General features: G+C 43.4%; 1 protein-coding gene across 2 annotated transcripts in view; it reads left to right on the forward strand.

Annotated features, from left to right (window-relative positions):
* Nucleotides 1-26,631, forward strand: part of LOC117367711 (transient receptor potential cation channel subfamily M member 4-like) — a 54,701-nt gene that overhangs the window by 23,530 nt on the left and 4,540 nt on the right. The window contains exons 8-21 of one of the 2 annotated variants that reach the window (XR_004540827.1): nt 5,554-5,736; nt 8,217-8,316; nt 8,525-8,643; nt 9,873-10,241; nt 10,487-10,618; nt 10,910-11,039; nt 12,280-12,425; nt 12,508-12,620; nt 13,275-13,373; nt 13,785-14,219; nt 14,726-14,858; nt 15,071-15,245; nt 22,166-22,334; nt 24,751-24,967. Coding sequence is in view for 1 of the 2 variants with exons in the window: in XM_033960536.1 (XP_033816427.1) it covers nt 5,554-5,736; nt 8,217-8,316; nt 8,525-8,643; nt 9,873-10,241; nt 10,487-10,618; nt 10,910-11,039; nt 12,280-12,425; nt 12,508-12,620; nt 13,275-13,373; nt 13,785-14,219; nt 14,726-14,858; nt 15,071-15,245; nt 22,166-22,334; nt 24,786-24,967 (2,485 nt within the window). In the remaining variant the exon portion in view is untranslated. The remainder of the gene's footprint in view (nt 1-5,553; nt 5,737-8,216; nt 8,317-8,524; nt 8,644-9,872; nt 10,242-10,486; nt 10,619-10,909; nt 11,040-12,279; nt 12,426-12,507; nt 12,621-13,274; nt 13,374-13,784; nt 14,220-14,725; nt 14,859-15,070; nt 15,246-22,165; nt 22,335-24,750; nt 24,968-26,631) is intronic. The other variant, XM_033960536.1, reaches the window with a different exon arrangement.

Genomic DNA, 26,631 nt, shown 5'->3' on the forward strand with positions numbered 1-26,631 from the left:
TGTCTATTAATTAAATATACATACACAAAACCATTTAGAAAAGTCAAAATGGACAGTAGACTATATCCCAGTTAGTATTTTATTGAATTTTATATATAGGGACAAGCCTCAGATTATGGAGCAGCTCTCTCCATAATGGGGTTCCTTAAAGAGCAATGTTGAGCTAAGTACTATTTGAAAATTATGATGAATGATAGTAAACTGTTTTATGAAGTGAAGTTTAGAAGAAATTGAAGATGAATTCAAACATGAATTATAGTGAATTATGAACTTAGTATTTATAGCACATGAAACATAGAAACATAGAAGATGACGGCAGAAAAGGGCTACAGCCCATCAAGTCTGCCCACTCTGCTTACCCACCCCCTGTCTATGCCCTAATGACCCAATTTCCTTATCTTGACCCTCGTAGGGATCCCACATGGGTATCCCATTTATTCTTAAAGTCTGGCACGCTGTCTGCCTCGATCACCTGCACTGGAAGCTTGTTCCAATGATCAACCACTCTCTCTATGAAGAAATACTTTCTGGTGTCGCCATGAAATTTTCCGCCCCTGAGTTTGAGCAGGTGCCCTCTTGTGGCCGATGGTCCCTTGAGAAAGAAAATATCATTTTCCACTTCGACACGTCCCATGAGGTACTTAAATGTTTTGATCATGTCTCCCCTCTCCCTACGTTCCTCGAGAGTGTAGAGCTGCAATTTGTTCAGTCTCTCTTCGTACGAGAGACCCTTGAGCCCCGAGATCATCCTGAGCACATGAGCACTTTTAATGAAATATTTCAAACGAGCACTAAAATAAGCACTTTAGAATACGTTTTGCTGAATTTAATACCTCAAATAGTTAAAGGAATAGCAAGGTATTTAATGAACTAAATGAATTGAGAATAGCTGAAATATTTATGGTATAAAAGCATTTTAATTTAGCAATACGTTTTAAAATTTATAAGGTCAGTATTGAGTGGGTTTTGAGTGCCATTTAGGCATGTGGACTTTTTTAGAATCCCCTATCATGATAAATTATTGAATTGGTAAATTTTATATAGTAGATTTATGATTGGAAGAAGAATGAAATAAAGTGATAGAAATAAATAAAATAAAGTTAGATAGTAATTAAATAGTTTTTAAGTGTAGGTAATAGATTATAATATTAAACATTAATTAATTTGGTAAGGAGGTTGGGACAAAGCCGGTGATGTTACGAGGAGCAAGAGAAGATTGATTTCTTTCTCTTGAAGATCTGCTCCATAATCTGAGACTTGTCCCTATATATAAAATTCAATAAAATACTAATTGGGATATAGTCTACTGTCCATTTAAACCAATTTATTTTCAATCATCTTTTTACAAAAAACTAAATGGGATTCTTTCAAAATTTCTTTGGCTTGGTAAAACTCCTAGAATAGCCTTAATATTTTTGCAAAAATCTCAATCGATGGGAGGGGTAAATTTTCTAAATTTTTACAGATATAATCAAGCTTTTATTTTGCGTCAGGAAGTGGTGTGAGATAATAAAAGTGTGAGATAATAAAATTTGCGGACGATACAAAAATATTTAGTGGAGCTGGAACTAAAGAGGAATGCGAAGAATTGCAAAGGGACTTGAACAAACTGGGGGAATGGGCGGCGAGATGGCAGATGAAGTTCAACGTTGAGAAATGTAAAGTATTGCATGTGGGAAGCAGAAACCCAAGGTACAACTATACGATGGGAGGGATGTTATTGAATGAGAGTACCCAAGAAAGGGACTTGGGGGTAATGGTGGACATGACAATGAAGCCGACGGCACAGTGCGCAGCGGCCGCTAAGAAAGCAAATAGAATGCTAGGTATAATCAAGAAGGGTATTACAACCAGGACAAAAGAAGTTATCCTGCCGTTGTATCAGGCGATGGTGCGCCCGCATCTGGAATACTGCGTCCAATATTGGTCGCCGTACCTTAAGAAGGATATGGCGTTACTCGAGAGGGTTCAGAGGAGAGCGACACGTCTGATAAAAGGGATGGAAAACCTTTCATACTCTGAGAGATTGGAGAAACTGGGTCTCTTTTCCCTGGAGAAGAGGAGACTTAGAGGGGATATGATAGAGACTTATAAGACCATGAAGGGCATAGAGAGAGTAGAGAGGGACAGATTCTTCAAACTTTCTAAAAATAAAAGAACAAGAGGGCACTCGGAAAAGTTGAAAGGGGACAGATTCAAAACGAATGCTAGGAAGTTCTTCTTTACCCAACGAGTGGTGGACAACTGGAATGCGCTTCCAGAGGACGTAATAGGGCAGAGTACCGTACTGGGGTTTAAGAAAGGATTGGACAATTTCCTGCTGGAAAAGGGGATAGAAGGGTATAAATAGAGAATTACTGCACAGGTCCTGGACCTGTTGGGCCGCCGCGTGAGCGGACTTCTGGGCATGATGGACCTCAGGTCTGACCCAGGAGAGGCATTGCTTATGTTCTTATGTTCTTATGTATATTGGATCCTTCCTGAACTCATGGAGAATCTGCCCGATTGGTTGATTCTTGAAAGTCATCTTATGGCCCCGCTTCATCTTAGTCACATATTGAGTATCAAGCTTCCTGGAATTTACAAAGACAACATTATTTTTCATTCAACTTGGAATACGTTAAAATATATAGATGCTTTAACTCCTATTACAATACAGCAATCTGAGGGCTTCTTTTACGAAGGTGCGCTAGTGTTTTTAGCGCACGTGCCGGATTAGCACGTGCTCTAGTGTGCGCTAGCCGAAAAACTACCTCCTGCTCAAGAGGAGGTGGTAACGGCTAGCGCACGCGGTATTTTAGCGCGCGCTGTTCCACGCGTAAGGTCCTAATGCACCTTCGTAAAAGGAAACCTAAGTGTCAGTCCCTATGGTTAAACTCCAAGATACAAATCGGCGAGTCTAAAATCCTTTGGAAACAGTGGTTGCAGGCAGGCATACGTATTCTAGATCAGTGGTTCCCAACCCTGTCCTGGAGGAACACCAGGCCAATCGGGTTTTCAGGCTAGCCCTAATGAATATGCATGAAGCAAATTTGCATGCCTATCACTTCCATCATATGCAAATCTCTCTCATGCATATTCATTAGGGCTAGCCTGAAAACCCGATTGGCCTGGTGTTCCTCCAGGACAGGGTTGGGAATCACTGTTCTAGATGATGTAATTTTGAATGGGAAAATCTTTATTACAGTTACAACAATCATTCGATATTTCAAAATCTCAAGGTTATAAATGGTTGTAGCTGAAACAGGCCATTCAGAAAGGGTTCCCTGACTGGCACAATTTAAAAAATCAGTATAGTTTGCCTGGTTTATGTTTCCAGATTTTCAAGGGCATCAGGTCGCCAAGTGGTATAAATTAATATCTGAATATTTGGCGAAAAAACCAAAAACAAGTTTGAAAGACATTTGGAGCATAGAAACAAAGCAGAATATTTTTGCTACGCAATGGCCACGGATTTGGACTTGGAGAATAAGATATACAGCATCAGCATCTATGAGACAAACTTGGTTTTTTTTGTTATATAGAATATTTTAGACCCCTGTTCGTTTACAAAAATTGGATAACTCAAAATCTAATAGATGCTGGCACTGTCAACTTGAAGTAGGGACACTGGATCATCTTTTGTTTTATTGCCCATTGATACTCAATTTCTGGAAGTCAATATGGTGCAAAATTAACCTGGTTTTAGGTGTCTCTATTCCATTGTCATATAACGTGGTTTTATTTGGGACATTGTTAACACTTAAGAGTCCCATTGACAAATATGAAAATAGACTTCTTATTATGATGGGGTGGCCATACAATTAACTACTAGGAATTGGAAAAACTGGGATAGGTTGAATTTTTCTTTTTGGTGGGAAACGCTAGCGTTTTTAGCGCACGCACAAAATTACCGCATGCTAAACCGCACGGTATGCTTCTAGAATAACGCCAGCTCAATGCTGGCATTAGGTTCTAGTGCATGGGGCAATTTAGCGCGTGCTATTCTGCATGTTAAGGCCCTAATGCGGCTTAGTAAAAGAAGCCCTATGTTTATACTATAGATATGGAAGGATGATAGCAGAACAAACTGGAAATAGTAAAACTTTTAAGGATATTTGGAGTCCATTGGAGTCATTTGTTAAACAGTGGAATGATTAATATCTTAGCGCCCTGAATGAATTTGGTTTCCACACACATCCAGGTAGGGAGGGAGGGAAAGGTGGGGAGAGGGGGAGGGTACTTTGTTTCAGTTAATTGTAAATGTGTAAGTGCTGTTCTTTGATATTTATGGATGTATAATTGTTGCACCTATTATATGCCTTGAAAATCAATAAAGAAAGAAATTACAAAATTGCAAAACCAACAATACAATTAGATTTGAAAGTTATTTAAAGTTCTTTAAGCTATTTATTGGTAATTGTAACAAAAGTGAAACTAAAGTAGATAGAATAGAATTGCTATTCAATGCAATGGATGTGCTTGTTTTTGAGTGCAAATTAACTCAAAACACAGCTCAATAGTTGACAAGCAAACAAGAATTTCATCATCCACCATCTGCAGTCATTCTCTTTTTTTCGATTTAATTTCTGTTAGAGCTGAAATTCCAAGTTCGCAAAAATAAGAAGATCCAAATGGTAACAAAGCTTAGACGGGAAGTGGTACAACGTGGACCTTACGGATCTAAACCTGCACATCCTTAAAAATCTGAGGTCCGTGCCACTTTTAGTCTCAGCATAGATTATGGCTCTGACAGACCTCCATGACACTTTAGCTCTGATGGATCCTAATGCTTTTCCCTCCCTATACTGAGACTAAAAGTGGCACGGACCTCAGGGCAAAAGTTTTGTCACTTTTAGTCTCAGCATAGGGAGGGAGAAGCATTAGGGTCCGTCAGAGCTAAAGTGTCATGGAGGTCTGTCAGAGCCATAACCTATGGTGAGACTAAAAGTGGCGGGGTGCTGGGTTAGTCTATTTCGTATTTCTGGTTCTACTTTTGTTATTCCACGGTTGTCTGTACTTTGTAGGTTGCTATTCTGTTTGAAAATAAAAATTGATTATACATAAAAAGTGGCACAGACCTCAGATTTTTAACGATGTGCGGGTTTAGATCCGCGAGGTCCGTAAAGTACGCATTTTCCCCTTCCCATCTTAGACTGCTTTGTTGCTCAGGTTAGGATAACTGCTGCATAAAAAATAAAAATAAACTTGCTTGCTGTTAGTTTTCAAGGACCAATCACGTAAAAAAATGATGCTTGTTTGGGTTGTTGCTCATAACATTGACAGACTCTTGCGTACATGATGTACATGTCATCTATTCTAGTGTATACTTATGAAGGAAATTTTTAAAAGTTAAGTAAAATTCTAGAATCTCTTGTGGCACACAAGGAATCTCTTCAGGGCACACAGTTTGAGACACTGTGCTATAGTGTGCTTTGATCTAAGTGATTTTTCCATTGAGACTTTTTTTTGTAAATGTTATCAAAAGACCCATACAGACACTTTCAGGCAGATTGAAACCATGAACTCCTACACTCCCTAGCTAATATTTCCATGCTCGTTCCGTTCCTCCAGCGTGTGTACAAAGCCACCAAAAGCAACATCCCCTGCCTACTGGTGGCAGGATCAGGTGGGGCTGCTGATTGCTTGGCGAAAATCCTGGAGCAGGCGTTGACTCTTGAAGCTGTCCGTCCACTAGTGGAGAAGAAGCTGAAACAATATTTTCCAAAGGAGGATGTGTCCAGGCTGGCCAATCAGGTATGTGTTGAGGACAAAGAGTGATCCATCAGAAAATGATACCAGCTACTGTTTTACCCCCTTCCCTCCACATCAAGCTGGAAATTTATTGATTAAAATGTATATACTCTCTTCTGGCAAAAATCCTTGAAAGTGTTTTTATGACATACAAGGAGATACAGTAATTGTCAGTCCCTTGCCAGCTTGTTAGGATCCTGCGAAGCCCTGGACTCTCCATAAGCTGGTTAGAGTACAATCAGCCTGTATACTAGAGAATGACACGGGGAAAAAATCTGTCCCCGTCACCGCCCCGTCACCGGCCCACCATCCTCTGCACCGCCCCGTCACCGCCGTTCCCTTCACCGCCCCGTCACCGTCACCGCCATCCCTTTCACCGCCCCGTCACCGCCACTGCCATCCCATTCACCGCCCCGTCACCGTCCCCGCTGCATCCATATAAGCCTTAGTACTGTAATATTTAGCTTATTCCTTTCTTATAAATCAAAGTTCCTGCTGCTGAACTAGAGAAAGAGATGTTCAGCTGGCAGGGCTTTGTTTATAAATTTTTATCAACACAACTAATATACTATTTTATCCTAAAGCAAAAAATAAATAAATAAATATAATTTTTTTTCTACCTTTGTTGTCTGGTTTCTGCTTTCCACATCTCATTCAATTCATTCCATCCACTGTGTGTCTTCTCTCTGCATCTTCCATTTGCTGTTACTGTGCCTCTCCCTTAACCCCCCCCCCCCCAATTGGTCTAGCACCCATCTTCTTCCCTCCGCTCCCGCATAGTCTGGCATCTGTCTTCTTCCCACTCTGTCTTCCACATTTCCCTTGGGGGTCTGTTCCTCTCCACCCTCCTTCAATGTCTGTTCTATTCCTTTCCACCACCACCCTTCCCTCCCTCCTTTACCATCTGTTCCTTTCTACTACCCTTCAGCTCCTCTCGCGTGGCCTATCTACCTTCCTTCCTCTTATTTTCATGGCATGTTACAATGTAATTTGTGCAAGCCACTGGAGCCTGCAAGCTCGGTCCCTGTCCCATCCCCACAAACCATCTCGCTTCTGTGCTCCTATTTTCTCCATTTCTAATATCTCCCCTATGTATCTGTCATTGCCCCCCCTGTGTCCATATACCATCCCCATGGCATGTCCCCTTTATGTCTCTGTCCCTATGCCCCATGCACATAATTTCCCCTCTTTCTGTTACCTTCCTGTGTCCAGATTTCCCCTATCTTCCTCTTCCATACCAGTGTGTCTCTTCTTTTCAACCCCATCTAGCTTTTTTCCCTCTTTCTTCCCCCCCCCCCTGCTTCTAGCATATGGCTCACCTGCCGGTCCTTCCCTTTCTTTCCTGCTGTGGGTTTTTCTTTCCGACTTCATCCCCTTTCCCTTTCACTCCCTCCTTCCAATTTGAGCCGGGAACACTAGCGATCGCACGGTCCCCGCAGCTCACACCCGCCTGCCCAATCGATTCTAGTGTTTAGCCAGCTCTCTCCCTTCTCCTCACCTTAGTTTGTAGATTTTCTTTTTCGGCGACCCGCACGCTATCAGAGAGCCGCGCACTCGCGGCTGCTCAGTGTTCAATCTTCTGCTCTGCTGCAACTTCCTGTTTCCGGTTGCGTCAGAGCAGAAGATTGAACACTGAGCAGCCGCGCGTGCGCGGCTCTCTGATAGCGTGCGGGTCGCCGAAAAAGAAAATCTACAAACTAAGGTGAGGAGAAGGGAGAGAGCTGGCTAAACACTAGAATCGATAGGGCAGGCGGGTGTGAGCTGCGGGGACCGCGCGATCCTTCATGCCTCACTGCGGGGACAAGACCCATTCATCGCCCCGCGGGCGGTGAATGGCCTTGTCCCCGTCGCCGCAGCGACTGCTAGTTTTCTTCCCCGTTTTCGGCGGGTGACCCGCGGCTAAAATGCGGTGGCCGCGGGTAAACCGCCACCATGTCATTCTCTACTGTATACATCCTGTGGATTGGGGGAGGATGGGGGGATGGGTAGGGGGGGATTTGTTGTGTTCTGGCTCTGTTTTTCAAAATTATGAGCTTGTTCTTGCTTTGTTCTGTTGTACTTTTCCCTGCATTTGCTGAGCTCAATAAAAATATTTGCTGATACATTCTGTGGAGCTCTGGACTCTCTGTAAGATGGTATGGTAACTGATGCTCTGAAAGTCCTTTCTTCAGTGCTCTGAATTCTCTGTAGGTTGATAAGGTATCTAATACTCTTTCAGTCTTTTCTGCAGTGTTCTGGACTCTTTGCAAGTTGTCGAGTGATATTTTTTATTAGAATATTATAAAGATCCCTGAGTCATTAGAGGCCACTGGCTGGTCAATCTTTGTCTAACAAGGTATGGTCTGGGGTGCCTTGTTTATTCTTGAGCCCCATAAGTGATCTTTGGCATAGTAAGGATTGTTAGGGGCTGCAGAGTGGAAGCCTTGCCTTTTGCACTTCCAATTAAGCTTGGGCCTTCACATGTGTCCTTTTCCTCCCACTAGGTGGAACAAATCATGGAAAATCGTGAGCTGGTAACAGTATACTCCCATCAGGACGATTTGGAAGATTTTGAGACTGTCATCCTGAATGCCCTGGTGAAAGGTGAGGAAGACTTCACCTAGATGACTTTTGAGAAATATTCCTGTATGTCTCTCCTGGAAAAGAGAAGGTTCTGCATAATTCAACTTCTCTCTTCTGACTTTCTCTGTCTCTATTCCGTGCTCTCTCTTCTCCTTATTTCTGTGTCTCTGATCATTGTATGAGTGGACTGTAGTGGAGTCTGACAGGATCTCTTTGTCCTCATGTTCAGCATGTAAGAAACAGAGCAGTGATGCTATTGAGTACCTGGATGAGCTAAAGCTGGCTATGGCCTGGAACCGCGTGGATACTGCAAACACTGAATTCTTCCATGGGGAGATCCATTGGAAGGTGAGTGGTTGGGGAGGGGTTATAGCAGGATGCAGTTATGAGGAGAGGGGTTAGAAGGGTTTGGGTAGAGGCCCCTATAGCATGGGGCTATAGGGGAGTGTTTACTAGAGGCTGGCAAGAGGAGCTATCATGGGACTACAGAGGGTATCACGCAGAACTATCCTACTCCTCAGTATTAAGGGTATGAGGGAAGCTTGTTCTCATGGGCTCACCCAGCTAGAAATAGATAAGATTAGAATAGAGTTGAATTTGGTATTGGTGCTAAAATTGGTGAGTTTGGGATCAATGTTAAGATTAGGATTGAGATTAGGATGAAGATCAAGATAGAAGATGTGGTTATAGTTGAAGTTACGGATAAGCATGAGGTTGGGTTGTGGTTAAGGCTGGAAAGGGGAATACTCGTAGAATTAAAGGTTAAAGATGTGGTTAGAATTTGGATCAGGACAAAGGTTGGGTTGTGGTTAAGGGTTTATGGTGCTGGTTCTAGATATGGATACAGAAGAGGTTAGGGTAATGGAATCTGATATATTACCTCTCTGTGGTACAATCAATGTAGCTTACACTCATATATAGAGGTACATTTTCTGTCCCTAGTGAGCAAGTCACCTAATCCTCCATTTCCCTAGAATCACAAGAAGCAACGGTGGGAATCAAACCCAGTTCCCCAGGTTATAGATGAAAAGGATAGGACTGAGGTTGAACTTAAGGGTTTATGGTTCTGGCATAGATAAGGATGGGGGATAAGGGTTGAGGCTGAGGTTAAGGGTTTATGCTATAATTTTAGTGAAAAATGTATGATTCTGGCTTTTAATGGTAGGAATAGGGCTAAGATTGTATTTAAAGGTTTATGGCTCTGGCTGAAGTAAGGATAGGGAAAGGGTTAAGATTCAGGTTGTAGCATTAGTGAGGAATAAAACGTTGAATTATTGTGTTATATGACTGACCCTTCTCTCTCATGTCTTTGCCTTGGTTTGTCTCACACTGCCTCTCTCTTTTACTGATGCTTACCGTTTCTCCCAATTTCTCTGTTTCTTGCTTTCCTCCCTTCCTCCTTCATCTCCTGTCCTATATTCTCTCCTTCACTCTTCTGCTAATCCCTCATGTTGTTGGAGTCTTTGACTTTCTATCCCTTTTCCTGACCTTTCCATGTCTGCTCTGTCTGTCCACTCCCTTTGCCTGGCCTCCTTTTTTTCCTTTGTTTGTTGGTCTCTCTGCCTCTCTGGCTGCAGACAAATGACCTGGAAGACACCTTAACAGATGCACTGATCAATGATAAAACAGACTTTGTGAAGCTCTTTATAGAGAATGGTCTGAACCTGGTGGATTACCTGACATATGGTCAGCTAGAGGAACTGTACAGATCTGTGCCAGAGAACAGCGTGATCTACGAGCTCCTGGCACGCAAGCAGGAAGAGCGGGAGGCTAGCAGGCTCCATCACCATGAGTACCAGCTGGTGGACACCAGTTTCAAAGGGAAGGACTTCAAACTCTACGATGTGTCCAAAGTCCTGCGGGAGCTGCTTGGGGACATCTGCTCCACTTTCTATAGTCAACAGCTGGGCAGCTACAAGATACAGAGCAACAGGAAGTTCTCCAATGTAAGAGAGCAGGGGGATCCTTCTCCTGTAAGCACACAGAGATGCCCCCCCCCCCCATCTCAGTATTCAGGAGTGAGGGGCCATGATGAGGTCCTTCTGTATACAAACAAAGGTGCCCCTACCTCAGTATTGACTGTGAGTGGGGTTCTTTTCTGGTAAACATAGATATATACCCCTAACTCTGTCCAGAATTTAGCAGTTAAGATAAATGGGATCCCCTGCTGACAAGTTTCTCAATCCTTCAGGCTAAGACTCCACTGAAAGCTGCCCAGAACATGAGGTACGACACTCAAAAATCTTCCATGCCCTGGGTGGATCTGTTTATCTGGGCTATCCTGCAGAACCGCAAGGAGATGGCTAATTACTTCTGGGAGATGGTGAGTGAGCAGTACAGGGAGGGTGGATAGCCCTCAAAACACCTCCAATGTACCCTGCAGTCAGAGGTATATGACAGTTCTGTTCAGTCTGTTAATGTGAGGTACATTGGAAGTATGTGAGTGAGGGCTGTTCAGAGGCTAGATAACTGAAGGGAATCTGGAGGTGAAGAAGAGACGCTGGGGGCTGGATGATCAACTGGTAACAAGTGCCAGATGACTCAGGGTGTTTGAAGGCTATATGAGAAAGGGGCATCTGTGGCTCTGAGATTACTGATGAGGTTTCTGTTATAGGGCTCTGACTCTGTGGCATCTGCACTGGCAGCCACTAAAATCCTCACAGAGTTGGCTCGTTTTGCACTGGAAGCAGAGGAGGCTCAGGCCATGAGAGAGCTAGCTAGAACATTTGAGCATCTGGCCATAGGTAAGGCGCAGTCAATGCTTACCCTGCACAGTGTGTCTTAAACTCCCTTGGCTTTTCTAGATCCAAGACTCTTTCCCAGCCGATCTGTCCTTGTGTTACCAAAGCAATGCATAAAGGAGGTAATGTTAAGAAATGAATTTGCATGTAAATGCCAACACATACTCGCATAATGCCACATAATGAATTACCCCACAAGTAAAAAACTGTGCAAAGCCATGTATATGCATTTGCTGTGGTGTATTTAGGAGCAGAGTCGCATGCCATGCCTTTCTGCCTGAAAGTGGTAAAAAGAAAGATATTTGGTGGAAATGTCCCAAAGTAAAACTGTATGCAAATCTATCTCATGAATATTCATGGTGGATATCTTGAAAACCTGACTGTCCAGGTTGTCCCTGAAGACTGGGTTTAAAACTACTGCTCTATGATAAGAACATTAGACCAGCCATACTGGGTCCATCAAGCCCAGTATCCTGTTTCCAACAGTGGCCAGCCCAGGACCCAAGTGCCAGGCAGACACCCAAAGAGCAGCAACATTCCAGAGCTGATATTATGATGTCATAATGCCTCATTCCACCAATGCCTAAGAGCCAACCTCATCAATGATGTCACAATGGCTTGATTGTCCTATACAGTACTTAGCTCACACAAGAACATATGAGCTACTGTACTGGGACAGACCAAAGATCCATCAAACCCAGTATCCTGTTTCCAACAGTGGACCACCCAGGTCCCATGTATAGGGTTGCCAGATTTTCCTTTGGGAAAATCTGGACCCATGGCCACTCCCCTCTTTCCCACCCTGTTCTGCCCTCCCAGCCGGCATCCGTGCTGATACGACCCAATGATGTTGCCTGTGCATCACATTTCCGTGTTGCATCTGCGCATGCGCAGATGTCTCTTCCAAAACGCAATTATGTCAGGAAGCTTTTCAAAACCTGGACAAAGGGCCGGGTTTTGAAAAGTTGTCTGGACCATCAGACATGTCCTCAAAAGGAGGACATTTCCATGGAAATCTGAACGTCTGATAACCCTACCCATGTACCTAGCTAAATCCCAAGGAGTAAAACAGATTTTATGCTGCTTATCCTAGGAATAATAATGGCCTATGGACTTCTCTTTTAGGAAATTATTCAAACAATTTTTATACCCTGCTAAGTTGAAGGATTTTGAATTATTATTAATCAGACCACTCCTGCTGTCCTCAATCTGACACCCTTCTCTCTCTCTGCTTCTCTGCCAGGTGTCTTTAATGAGTGCTATAGGGACAGCGAAAGTCGGGCATTTCACCTGCTGGTTAGATGCTCTAGCAGATGGCAGGGGGCCACTTGCCTTCAGTTGGCCTATGAGGCTGATGCCAGAAACTTCTTTTCACAGGATGGGGTGCAGGTGAGGGGCACTTTGCTCATGCATTAATAAGACACCTGTCAGGTAGTGAGCTGACTTCTGTACCTTTGGCTTATCCCCACAGTCCATGCTGACAGAAAACTGGTGGGGACAGATGGAGCAGACAACCCCCGTCTGGAAGTTGATACTCACCTTTTTCTGTCCCCCCCTCGTCTACTCTGGACTCATTGACTTCAAGTGAGTGAAGGGGCCTGTCTGTACCATCATGGAGGAGAGATACACTATAGTAAAGAAGGGAGTTCCCAGAGCAATGCTAGGAGAAAGCTCACAAAGACAGTCCCAATCCCCTAATACTACAAGGAAGTTCACACTGAGGGAGCCCCATTCCCCTGATACTGCTGAGAGGAACATATATAAAAACATAAGAGTTGCCATAGTGGGAGATAGACCAAAGGTCCATCAAGCCCACATTCCAAGGAGAAAAACAGATTTTATGCTGCTTATCCTAGAAATAAGCAGTGGATTTCCCCGAGTCATCTTAATAATGGCTTAAAGACATTTGTTTTAGGAAATTATCTAACCCTTTTTGAAACCCTGCTAAGCTAAATGCTTTCACTGCATTCTCTGACAATGACTTATAGAGTTTAATTACATATTGAGTGAAGAAATATTTTCTCCAGTTTGTTTTAAGCCTACTACATAGTAGCTTCATTGCATGCCCCATAGTCCTAGTATTTTTGGAAAGAGTAAACATGTCTACTCGTTCTACTCCATTCATATTTTATAGACCTCTATCATAATTTCAAACTGAGGGGAGTCCCAATCCCCTAACACTGCTGAAATGAAGATCTCTTTAATCACTGACCCCTTGATTATTCTCTATCCCCATAGGGTGATGGAGGAAGACAGAATGTCAGATGTACCTGATGGGCTAGAACTGGAAAGTTTGAATGCCGATGTGAATGCACATAATCCTGAAACCACTGATGGGTGAGGAGAGGGACTTGATAAGATGGGCAAGGAATTGAAGTATTTAGGAGGCAATCTTGGTATATTTTAATGGGGAAGAGGAGGCAAAGATATTTATGAAGAAAGATAGGGTGCATTTTTCTAGAGAATAGGTGAGGAGCATCTGTGGGCAGATTAAAGATGGAGCAGCAGAGAGGAGTGTTTATCAGGATAGATTAAGGCAGATTAATGGTGTAAAGTAGTTGGAAGTAGATTAAAGTAGGAGGAGCAGATTGCTATTTATGAGAGGAAACGAGGGAAGGAGCAGCTGGAATACTTCTGAGAGCAGCATGGGCAGTAATGAGGGGACAGATAAGGCATACTATAATGTCACACTCATGTTGACTGTTTTTCTCTCTTCCACAATCCACTCTCCCTCCTTCCCACCTCCAGGGAAAATCTTCTGGAGGAAATGGAGAAGGAAGAAGAGAATGGAAAAGAGCCAGTGGTTCCAGGACCCACTCTAGAGCCCCCAGGGGAAAATGTGAAGTTGAAAAGGATTCGTCCATTCTGGCTGCGCCGCTGGAAGCAGTTCTGGAGTGCCCCCATTACAGCTTTCCTTGGCAACGTGGTCATGTATTTTGCCTTCCTCTTCCTCTTCTCCTATGTACTGCTCCTGGACTTCAAGCTGGCACCACCTGATGGCCCGTCCACCTCAGAGGGCATCCTCTACTTCTGGGTCTTCACCATGGTCTGTGAGGAGATTCGTCAGAGCTTCTTTGTGGGTAATGCACCCGTGGCACAGAAAGTGAAGCAGTATATGCAAGACTCCTGGAACCATGTGGACATCACTGCCTTACTGATGTTCATGGTGGGCCTTAGCTGCAGGTGAGAGAGTGCCCCTTTCTATGGCTCCTCTTCTGGAGGATGGACCCTTACTAAAACTCTCTCAAAAGGCTAGGCCCCTTTCCATGGTTCCTCTTGTAAATACAGACCTTGTTCCAAGCTTCTTTTTCAAGGCTCCTGTAGCAAGCATTAAAGTGGCAGGTTCTGTGGCTCTTCTTCTAAGAGGAACTGATTTTATGCCTCCTTCAAATGTGTGGTCACTTCTACGAGACCTTCTATTAAGTTATCCTATTCCACTTTTTTCATAATGATAGCCTACTCTATGGTTCACCTCTTGTGAGAGCGACTAGTTCTGTGTTTCCGTTCTTGAGAGCAGTATCCTGTTCTATAGCTTCTCTAGTGGTCATATAGTTCTGTGATTCCTTTTAATTAGGGGGAGACCCTGCTCAGTATGTCTTCTCCTGGATGAAGGTGGCTTCTTTCTCATGGTTACTGTCAATGGGTAATGAGTCTTATCTCTGGATCCTAAACCTGTCTTCTCTTTTCAGGATGTTCCCACAGACATTTGAGGCTGGACGGACCATCCTTTGCTTTGATTTCATGATTTTCACCCTCAGATTAATTCACATTTTTGCAGTCAACAAAGAGCTTGGACCCAAAATTATCATTGTGCAAAAGATGGTGAGTAAGAGTGATGACTGAGGGACAGGAGCATCAAGTAGCATAGGATACAATAAATAATCTTTTCTTCTCTTTCCCTTCCTTTCCCCTTTCTCTTCTATATAACCTTGACTCCTTCTCCCTCCATACCTCATCCGTGGCCCTATCTTCCTTTTCCCATGTTGCCTCTCTATATGCTTCCCTCCTGGCTTCTTTCTCCCCCTTCTGTGCAGATGAAGGATGTGTTCTTCTTCCTTTTTTTCCTGGGAGTTTGGCTGATTGCATATGGCGTAGCCACAGAGGGACTCCTGCACCCTAGTGATATGCGTCTGACCTGGATCTTCCGACGCGTCTTCTACCGCCCATATCTGCAAATCTTTGGCCAAATCCCACTGGATGAAATAGATGGTGAGCACTGAAAGAATTTCTTCCCCTCCCCCATGAGGTCCCCAGGTAGGACTTCTTTCCTCACACCAAGAAACTCTCTTTATATTACTCTTCCTCTGTTTAACCCTCTTCTTCTTTACTCTCCTCACTTTATTTGACATTACCTCTTCGTGTCTTTTTGTAAACTGCCTAGAAGCCCATGGGCGGGCCTGATGAGGTATATCAAATTAATATAAATAAATAAATATAATAAACAGATAGGATCGTATCTCATCTCCATGTAGACACCAAAGAGGAACTCCTTCCTACCCATTCCCTGGATAGGAGGGACAAGCTGCTTTCCACCCACAACTTGCACAGCCTCAAGACAGGTGGAATGGAGGGATCCCCTGCTCCTCACAAGCTCTAGTCAGATGGGATAACACACCCTCCTTAACAACCCCTCTATTTTATTTATTTATTTTAAAATTTTCTATACCGTTTAAAACCTAAACGGTTTACACAATGTTGCACACATAAGTTTATAATACAAAATAAAAACAGGCAAACATAAACAAACAATCCTCAAGTAAATTAGCAATAGGAAGACTATAGCCAAAAGAGGCTTATACAAACAATTATGAAAAAGTTCCCAAAAGTCGGCAGTCATAAAGAGTCAATTTCTAGAAGAAGGCATCTACAAACAATTGCGTTTTAAGTAGTTTCCTAAATTTGCCTTTTTCATCACATTTCCGTAATTGACTCACAAGTGTGTTCCACAGTTTAACCCCTACACAACAGAAAGTCATTGCGCTGGTCTCAACATATTTTGGATTTACATTTGCCTTTAATAGGGCTAAGTTTTCAGAGCACAGTAATCTATTCGGCAGATAATTAGTCATGTTGCTCTTAAATAATTCAGGTATAATGCCATACAAGAATTGATGACAAATTATCACTGCTTTATCCTGAACTCTGAAAATGACTGGCAGCCAATATAGTTGTTGGAGATAGGGTGAAATAGCACAGTTACTTACCGTAACGGGTGTTATCCAGGGACAGCAGGCAGATATTCTCACATATGGGTGACGTCAACCTGAAGCTTCACAAGTAGACTTGCTTGAAGAACTTTTTAGAAAGTTTGCGACTGCCGCACCGTGCATGCGCAAGTGCCTTCCCGCCCGACGTAGGGCACGTGTCTCCTCAGTTCAGATAGCTAGCTAAAAAGCCAACCAGGGGAGGTGGGTGGGTTGTGAGAATATCTGCCTGCTGTCCCTGGATAACACCTGTTACGGTAAGTAACTGTGCTTTATCCCAGGACAAGTAGGCAGCATATTCTCACATATGGGTGACCTCCAACTAACCAGAATGGGATGGTGGGAGTGTTGGCAATTCAGGAGAATAATTTTTATAATACTGCCTGGCCAAAGTGGCCATCCCATCTGGAAAAAGAATCCAGACAATAATGAGAGGTAAATGTATGAACCAAGGACCAAGTGGCAGCTTTGCAGATTTCCTCAATAGGAGTAGATCTAAGGAAAGCTATAGATGCTGCCATGGCTCTAACTTTATGGGCTGTGACTCGACCCTCTAGATGCAGTCCAGCCCGAGCATAGTAGAAAGAGATGCAAGCAGCCAACCAATTGGAGATGGTTCTCTTGGAAATTGGATGTCCCAACTTGTTTGGATCGAAGGAGACAAAAAGTTGAGGAGAAGATCTGTGTGGCATAGTCCTTTGTAAGTAGAAGGCCAAGCATGCTTGAGTATGAAGATCTGTTTCTCCAGGGTGAGAATGAGGCTTTGGAAAAAAAACACTGGAAGCACCATGGATTGATTGAGATGAAATTCTGAAACAACTTTTGGTAAGAATTTAGGATAAGTACAGAGGACCACCTTGTAATGATCGAAATTTATGAAAGGTGGGTCCGCTACTAAAGCTTGTAGTTCACTGATTCTGCGAGCAGACATGAAAGCAATGAGAGAGACCACTTTCCAAGTGAGATATTTCAGATGAGCCAAAGACATTGGTTCAAATGGAGGCTTCATTAATTTAACAAGAACCACATTGAGATCCCAAACCACTGAAGGCGGTTTGAGCGATGGTTTTGACATTGAAAAGTCCTTTCATAATTCTGGAAACCACAGGATGAGCAGATAGTGATTTCCCTTCTAGTGGCTGATAAAAAGCCACAATTGCACTGAGATGGACTCTATGGATGTTTATTTGAGGCCTGATTGAGATAAATGAAACAGGTAATCCAGAACTGAAGACAAGGAGGAAGACTGAGGCTTCTTGTGATGAAGAGCACACTAAGCAGAAACCATCTCTGGTTGTAGCATTGTCTAGTAGTAGGCTTCCTGGAAGCCTCTAAAATGTCCTTGACAGATTGAGAGAACTGTAGATTGGCAGTTACGTTGAAAGGTACCAAGCTGTCAGATGCAGAGACTGCAGGTTGAGATGAAGTAGAAACCTCTGACTCTGTGTAAGCAGATAGGGAAAAACTGGTAGAAGTAGTGGCTCCCTGCTGCTGAGTTGAAGTAGAAGGGAGAACCAAGGTTGTCTGGGCCACCAAGACACTATGAGAATCATGGTGGCATGTTCTTGTTTGAGTTTGACGAGAGTCTTGAGAATCAGAGGGAATGGAGAAGCTTGTTTGTCCATTCCAGGAGAAAAGCATCTGCCTCCAGGCGGTGAGGAGAATAGATCCTGGAGCAAAACTGAGGCAGTTTGTTGTTGTGGGGAGACGCAAAGAGATCTACTTGAGGAGTCTCCACTGAGAAAAAATATGATGAAGAGGCGACGAATTGTGTGGCCATTCTTGAGGCTGTAGAAGATGACTCAATTTGTCCGCCAGGAAGTTTTTCTCCCCTTGAATGTAGGTAGCTTTCAGAAAGATATGAAAAATCGCCCAATTCCAAACCTTCTGAGCTTCTTCATACAGAGGAATGTAATGTTCCTCCCTGCTTGTTGACATAGTACATGGCGACTTGATTGTCTGAACGAATGAGGACTACTTGATCGTGAAGAAGATGTTGAAAAGCTTTGAGAGCATTGAAAATTGCTCTGGGTTCCAACAGATTTATGTGACTCTGACGATCTGTGCTGGACCAATGCCCATCAAGATGAGCCCCCCAAGCGTAGGTCGAGGAATCTGTCATGAGGACCTTCTGATGAGAGGGTGTTTGAAACAGTAAACCTCTGGAGAGATTGGAAGAGAGCATCCACCAGTGGAGAGACTGTCTCAACGAAGGAGTCACTGTAATATGCTAAGAGAGTAGATCGGAAGCTTGCGCCCACTGAGATGCCAGGGTCCACTGAGGAATTCTGAGGTGAAATCTGGCAAAAGGAGACACGTGAACTGTAGAGGCCATGTGACCTAGGAGAACCATCATGTGTCTCACTGAAAGTGAAGTGAGGGATGACACCTTGAGACAAAGCTGTATAGTATCCTGACGCTGTTGAGGAAGGAATGCTCTGAGTTGTACAGTGTCTAGTACAGCTCCAATGAACTATAGGTTTTTAGAGGGCTAAAGCTGGGATTTAGGAAAGTTTATTTTGAACCAAATAGTCTGTTAGGTCCTACAATAACCCCCTGAGAAGTTGAATCTTTGATGAGCCAATCGTCCAAGTACGGGAAAACCTGGAGACCATGGCTGCGTAGAGCTGCTGCCACTACTACTAGGCACTTGGTGAAAACTCTGGGAGATGATGCCAGGCTGAAAGGCAGCACGCTGTACTGAAAATGATGATTTCCCACCTGAAATCTGAGAAACTTGCGGAAGGCTGGATGAATGGGAATATGAGTGTAAGCCTCCTCGATATCCAGAGAGCATAACCAATCGTTGTGATCCAGAAGGGGATACAAAGATGCTAGAGACAGCATTCTAAATTTTTCTTTGACAAGAAATTTGTTGAGAGCTCTGAGATCCAATATAGGGTGTATATCGCCCGCTCGTCTTCTTCAGGACAAGGAAGTAACAGGAGTAAAACCCCGTGCTCTGCTGTTCCAGAGGAACTTCCTCGATGGCACAGAGATGAAGCAGAGTTTGAGCTTCCTGAAGAAGGATGGTCTGCGATGGATTGGAAGGATACTCTCTTGGGGGGAGATCTGGTGGAACCTGAAGGAAATGAAGAGAGTAATCTTCCCTGATTATTGTGAGGTCAGATATAATTAGTTCCCATTAGATTATTGTGAGGTCAGATATAATTAGTTCCCATCGTTGATAAAAATGATGGAGATGACCTCCTATGTGAAGAGGAGAGGACAGAGGCAGAATGATTGAGGTTATTCTCTGTGTTAGATGGTCAAAAAGGCTGAGTGGACTTAGGTGCAGCAGGAGTCTGAGGCTTACACTGCCGCTATTGTTGTTGCTGTTGTTTCTTAGGAGGCGGCCTTGAATAAGGTGCTGCCTTCTGAGGATAGCACCGCTGGTAAGATGGAGGAGGTCTATAACTCTTAGCAGTGGAAGGCTTCGGTTTTGGCCTAACTATAGAGGCAAATGATTTGTTATGCTCAGACAAGCGTTTTGTAGCTGCCTTAATCAAGTCATCAAACAGCTCATTCCCCTGACACGGAATGTTGGCCAGTCGATCCTGCAGATTTTGATCCATATCTACAGTGCATAACAAGGCTAGACAACGCATGGCCATCGAGAATGCAGTGACCCTGGAGGACATCTCAAAAACATCATATGCAGCCTGAACCATATGCATGCAAAGTTGACCTAGAGTTGAATGATATGATGGAACTCTGGTAGGCGATGTTTTGGAAGATACTTGAAGAAAGTAGGTATAGTGTTAACCCAATGCTTGAGATATGATGTAAAGACAAAATTGTAGTTTAAAATTCTATTTGTTGTCATAGAATTTTGATACAGCTGACAGCCAAACTTGTCCATGGTCCTGCCCTCTCGACCAGGAGGGACAGTGGCATAAACTTTGGCAGGATTGGATCTTTTTAAAGAAGACTCCACGAGAAGAGATTGATGGGATAGTTGAGACTTCTCAAATCCCTTAGAATGGACCATCTTATAAAGAGATTCCAGTTTTGCTGGTACAGCAGGAATGAAGTATGGTATATCTAGGTTTCTCTTGAAAGTTTGAGAAAGAAAGCCATTCATGGGTAATTTGAGAGAATCCCTAGGAGGATTCCAAATACAGTTGTATTTGGAATCAGACTCCAAGGCAATATTGAGATCTTTACTCATTTGACATAAGAATTTTGTAAAGGACACTGGATCAGAAGAGGAGTGACCTTGTTGAGATGAAGGTGAACGAGAACCTCTCGAGGTACCCTGCACAGCAGAGAAAGAAGGTGAAGCCTCTCTGGAATATTGGTACCGCAGATCTGAATCCATAGACAGAGATGAAGATGAAAAACCACTTCTAAAATGAGTGGGAAAAGCAGAACGCTTTCGTTCTGAAGAACCAGCTGGTGAAGAAAATCTCACAGGAGAAGAACTCAACTGGTGAGAATGCTGAGGTTCCACACTAGATTTCCTTGAGAAAGGAGTTGGTGGCCTCGAAGAGTCTTGATGCTTCAATAAACGAGGTTGGTCTCGAGAAGAAGACCTGGGCCTTGATGAATGCCTCGACAAATGATGTAAAGAGGAACTATGTCTTGAATCACAGGCCCATGATCGAGTTGAATCCAGCTTCGATGAGGAATGTCAAGGAGTCCTTGTCCTGTGCCTCGAAGAAGGCAATGCCTTATGTGTAGAGGTAGGACTGGAGGTTGGAGATCGAAGTCGAGACATTGATAAGGACTCAGCTCCTTCTGCAGATGTATCTTAAGGTACTCTCAAGGACTCGACTCCTTGAATACAGTGGTCAGATTGACGACCTCAAGGAAGAGTGTTGCCTCGATTTTGAGACATGCTTCCTGGGAAGTCTCAAAGTGACCGGGTTCACCAGTCCCGCTGTTGAAATGGCCTGTGACTCTTGAGGGGTTGGCTTGGATAGCTTACCAGAAGGAGACACTGAGGATAATGGCCCCTCCGGAGAGGATTTAGCTGACTTCCCCGAGGATGAGGACTTCCCCATCAAGGAAGATTTTAGTGAGGTCGAGATCAAGGATGAAGCTTTGGGCCCCACAGAAGACTTCAATGGAGTCGAGGTCGAGACCGCAATCGGGGTCGAGGCTTTAGTTGAAGAAAGATCTGTTCCCCCAAAGATTTTTTCAATCTGAACTCAACGACATTTAAGAGCTCGATTTTGAAGTGTAGCACAGTGGGCGCACGATTCTGGATGATGATCAGGTCCTAAACACTGCACACACCACTTATGTGGGTCAGTGATGGAGATCACGCATTGACACTGGGTACACTTCTTAAATCCTGTGGCCGGTCGGAACATGGAATGAAACACGGCCATGGCTAAATTGAAGCCTGCAGGCTGAGGCCGCGGAATAGGCCCCACCATGACACGACCGAAAAAATTTTTTTTTAAAACACACGTAACACAGCGACCCAATAAATAAAAAGAAAATACACGAGCTGCGGTGAGAAAAGGCATGAGTAAAACTAACTCTTGCAAAGAGCCTTGAAACGAGGGCTTCTCAGCTCTGCAGAAAAAGATCTGAGGAGACGCGTGCCCTACGTTGGGCGGGAAGGTACTTTAGCATGCGCGGTGCGGCAGTTGCAAACTTTTTCTAAAATGTTCTTCAAGCAAGTCTGCTTGTAAAGCTGTCCACATCGGGGCTCCGTGGTTAACGTCACCCATATGTGAGAATATGCTGCCTGCTTGTCCTAGGATAAATGAACATAATTTGACGTTCCCGTTATCAATCTGGCTGCTGCATTTTATACAACTTGCAGAGCTTTGCACCTCATCTTGGTTTTTCCAAGGTACAAGGCATTGCAATAATCAAACCTCGACAAAACCATCACCAGGCATGAATGGATCCTTCTCCTCTGTGGAGCTCCCATTGAGATTACTATACTCTCCTATCTCTCCTTTCCAGCTGCTCGGATCACCATCTCAAACTGCACAGATGACCCATTATCCATATTTATGGAGAAGGCTCCACCTTGCCCCAATACTTATGCCAACTGGTTGGTTCTCCTTCTTCTTGTGGTCTTCCTGCTCGTAGCCAACATCCTGCTACTAAATCTGTTGATTGCCATGTTCAGGTATCATGATTGTTATATTTTTCCTGTCTAATTTTGGTATTTGTTTCTGTTTTCTATTTTAAATTATAAACTGCAGGACCCGGAAACGAAAACTATTGTTCCTGCATACTTGTGACCCATATCTGCAATTTTTGCCACCCAGAGGATGCAGTCTGTTCTTAACACTCTAGAATAGTATTCCGTGGTAGCGTCTCTTGTATATTAACTGAAGGGGGAATGAGGCCTGGGATATACATGTGGGATCTCTTGGAGAGAGAAAGAGATAATGGTTACTGCAGATGGGCAGACTAGATGGGCCATTTAGCCTTATCTGCCATCATGTTTCTATGAAGCTTCTGCAGTTTGAGTACAGTGGGTTGAAGGGGGATAGTCAGGATAGGGAGGGTGGGTTTCAGTGGGGGCTTGTAGTAGGGTTGCTGTGCCTGTGGTGGGGAGGGGGAGGGACTCTGATAGTGTTGGCGGGTAGAAAGCAAAGGGTAGGAGTGAAAGGCCACTACTCGGACTGGAGGAGGGTCACGAGTGGTGTTCCGCAGGGGTCGGTACTCGGACTGCTGCTGTTCAATGTATTTATAAATGATCTAGAAACAGGGACGAAGTGCGAAGTAATAAAATTCGCAGATGACACCAAACTATTTAGTGGAGTTAGGACTAAAGAGGACTGTGAAGACTTACAAAGGGACCTGAACAAACTAGGAAAGTGGGCGATGAGATGGCAGATGAAGTTTAATGTAGAGAAATGCAAAGTCTTGCATGTAGGAAACAGAAACCCGAAGTACAGCTATACGATGGGAGGGCTGGTAATGGGTGAAAGTACCCAAGAAAAGGACTTGGGGGTAATAGTGGACAAGACAATGAAGCCATCGGCACAGTGCGCAGCGGCCTCTAAAAAGGCGAACAGGATGCTAGGTATTATCAAGAAAGGTATTACAACCAAAACGAAAGAAGTTATCCTGCCGTTGTATCGGGCGATAGTGCGCCCGCACCTGGAGTACTGCATCCAATATTGGTCGCCGTACCTTAAGAAGGATATGGCAATATTCGAGAGGGTTCAGAAAAGAGCGACATGATTGATAAAAGGTATGAATAACCTTTCATATGCTGAACTGGGACTCTTTTCCCTGGAAAAGCGGAGACTTAGAGGGGACATGATAGAGACTTACAAGATCATGAAGGACATAGAGAAAGTGGAGAGGGACAGATTCTTCAAACTTTCGAAGACTACAAGAACAAGAGGGCATTCGTATAAATTAAGAGGAGATAGATTCAGAACCAATGCTAGGAAGTTCTTCTTCACCCAGAGGATGGTGGACATCTGGAATGCGCTTCCAGAGCGCGTGGTGGGACAGAGTATGGTATTGGGGTTCAAGAAGGGATTAGATAATTTCCTGAAGGAAAAGGGGATAGAAGGGTATAGATAGAGGATTACTATACAGGTCCTGGACCTGATGGGCCGTCGCGTGAGTGGACTGCTGGACATAATGGACCTCTGGTCTGACCCAGAGGAGGCACTGCTTATGTTTTTTTGTATGTTGTGGTATTAGGCTGATAGGCTGTATTAGTTATTAGTCTGATGCTGTAATTGTACTCGTAAGAAGTTTCAATGTCTGCTTGCTTATCAGGCAGCCAGTTGGGACAGGGAGTTACACCCTCTATTTACAAGATCTTGCTCTTACATACATTTCAGAAAATTATTAAAATCAACTCTATTTGTAAGATTTTTGGAGAACTACAAAGGTCACTGATTAGTTTGTAAATCTCTGGGTTTGTCCAGATTTTTTAACTTCTTGTAAACCGCATCAGTCTGAGAGGTTTTGCGGTCTAGAAATTACATTACATTAGTGATTTTTATTCCGCCATTACCTTGCGGTTCAAGGCGGAAAGAAATGTAATGTAATGCTTTTTTTATGCCTAAGACGACTTAATAAAACCATATTTGAGCATAAATTATAAACCGCTTTGTTTTAGAAAGGCGGCATAGCAAGTATGCTAATACAGTATAATCTATATGTTCCTACAGACATGTAGAGAATGATAAATCTGCAGGTCAAGAACGATCTATGAATAGTAAAGGGAGAACTGTAGGAAAGAGAGAGAATGTGAGAACTGTGGAAGTAGTGCCTTTGGATGGGAGGAAGGGAAAGTCTTTTGGTGGGTAGAGGAAAGTCTGTGTTAGAAGAGAAGAGTGGATCTGCAAGTTAAGAAAAGACAGACCCTGGGTGAGGGGTGGTTCAGTTTATTGGTTGGGAAGAGTTTGTAAGTTGAAGAAGGAAAACCTGTGAATGAAGTGAGAGGGCCAGCTATTGAGTAAGTCTTCTCCAAGTCTTAGTTCACACTGGAGTGGGGATTAGAAATTAATCATTGTATATAAGAAGGTAGGATAAATCATTTGCACCCTCACCTCTGTCATTTCTAACAGGTTCCATGTGTCCCTCTGTTATCCCCTGTGCACAGCTACACGTTCTCAAAAGTCCAAGAGAACAGCGACATCTACTGGAAATTCCAGCGGTACAATCTGATCGTGGAGTACCACAACCGGCCTGTGTTGGCCCCACCTTTCATCATCATCAGTCATATCCACACCTTTATCAAACGCAAGATACGCAAAGTGGAATCCATGAAGGTGAAACACTTCAGTGAGTGTCCCATAGGAGCCAAGCCAGGGGCAGAAAGTGTTTAAAGTTTAAAGTTTAATATCTGTCTAATAGTCTAGGTGGTGTACATAAAAAGTTAAAATATATTAAAAAGAAAAGAAAAAATTTGTTGACATGGACAGGTACAAACAAACATTAAACAATACTCGCTACAAGAAGGAAGAAGAGAAATTAGGGCGATACGGAAAAGAGGGGATATTAGAAGTAATTCTTGATGAATGAAATTATGCACTGAAGGCATCTTTAAACAGAAATGTTTTAAGATTGTTTTTGAATTTTGCTAAGCAGTTGTCTTGCCTTAGGTCAGGGGTACCCACACTTTTTTTTATAAAACCACAACAATCAATACAAAACATGTGGTGCAGACCAATGAATACTAATGCATAATATCTGGTACAGAAGAAAGCACCACCAATACAATCAGTACAATAATAAAATAATAAAGAAATAGATAATGGTTACTGCGGATGGGCAGACTGGATGGGCCATTTGGCCTTTATCTGCCGTCAAGTTTCTATATTTCTATAATGAAAGGAAGTGAAATAAAACGGCAAAATCACTGTTTGGCATAGGCAATAAAAAGAAAAATATAGAGCATTATCTGGATATCACTCATTGAAAAAGGGCCGCCGCGGGTGCGGGCTGCTGGGCGCGATGGACCTCTGGTCTGACCCAGCGGAGGCAACTCTTATGTTCTTATGACTCAGTACAATATTAAAGTTCAATATAGGGAAAGCATAGCAGTGCGAAAGTATAGTATTGACATTGAAAGCAATGTCCAATTAACCCATTTGATAGTCCAAGGAATCGACCTTAGGGATGGGCAGATGACTTTAAAATATGCAATGTCACCTCAGTAACAACTATACAAAAATAGACAAATATACCCCCTCCCTTTTTACTAAACCACGATAGCAGTTTTTAGCAAAAGGAGATGCTCATAGGCTCCCTGTGCTAAAATCTGCTACTGCGGTTTAGTAAAAGGGGGTCATAGTGCAAAATATAGACAGCAGAGATAAATTCTCAAAATGGAAACATTTTGATCACTAAATTGAAAATAAAATAATTTTATCTACCTTTGTTGTCTGGTGATTTCATGAGTCTCTGGTTGCACTTTCTTCTTCTGACTGTGCATCCAATATTTCTTCCCTTCTTTCTGCCTCCTGCATGCTTCCTCTCCTCCAGACCTCATTCCATTCCCCAACCAACATCTCTGTCCTTCCATGAGTCCAACTTTTTCTTCCTCTCTCCCTGTCTGTCCCCTGCCACCTGACAAACTCCATTCCCTCCCCCAACTTTTTCTTCCTCTCTCCCTGCCCCCCTGCCCTTTCTTTCTTTCTTTCTTTCTGTCTCCCTGTCTGTCTTTCTGTGTTCCTGTTCTGCCTCCCTGTCTTTCTTTCTGTCTCCCCTTTCTTTCTCTCTGTCTGTCCTTTCTTTCTCCCCAAGCCAGAGAATTGGATCAAGGACATATGCTAGATGTAATTTACTTAGATTTCAGCATAGGAGGCTCTTGAACAAACTTGAAGGGCTGAAGTCAGGACCCAAAGTGGTGAACTGGATTAAAAACTGGTTGACGGATGCCAGAGGGTGGTGGTGATTAATGGAATTAACTCGGAGGAAGGAAAAGTGAGTAGTGGGTTCAGTGC

Source organism: Geotrypetes seraphini, chromosome 10 (genome assembly GCF_902459505.1).
Source record: "Geotrypetes seraphini chromosome 10, aGeoSer1.1, whole genome shotgun sequence".
In the NCBI taxonomy this organism is placed as follows: Eukaryota; Metazoa; Chordata; class Amphibia; order Gymnophiona; family Dermophiidae; genus Geotrypetes; species Geotrypetes seraphini.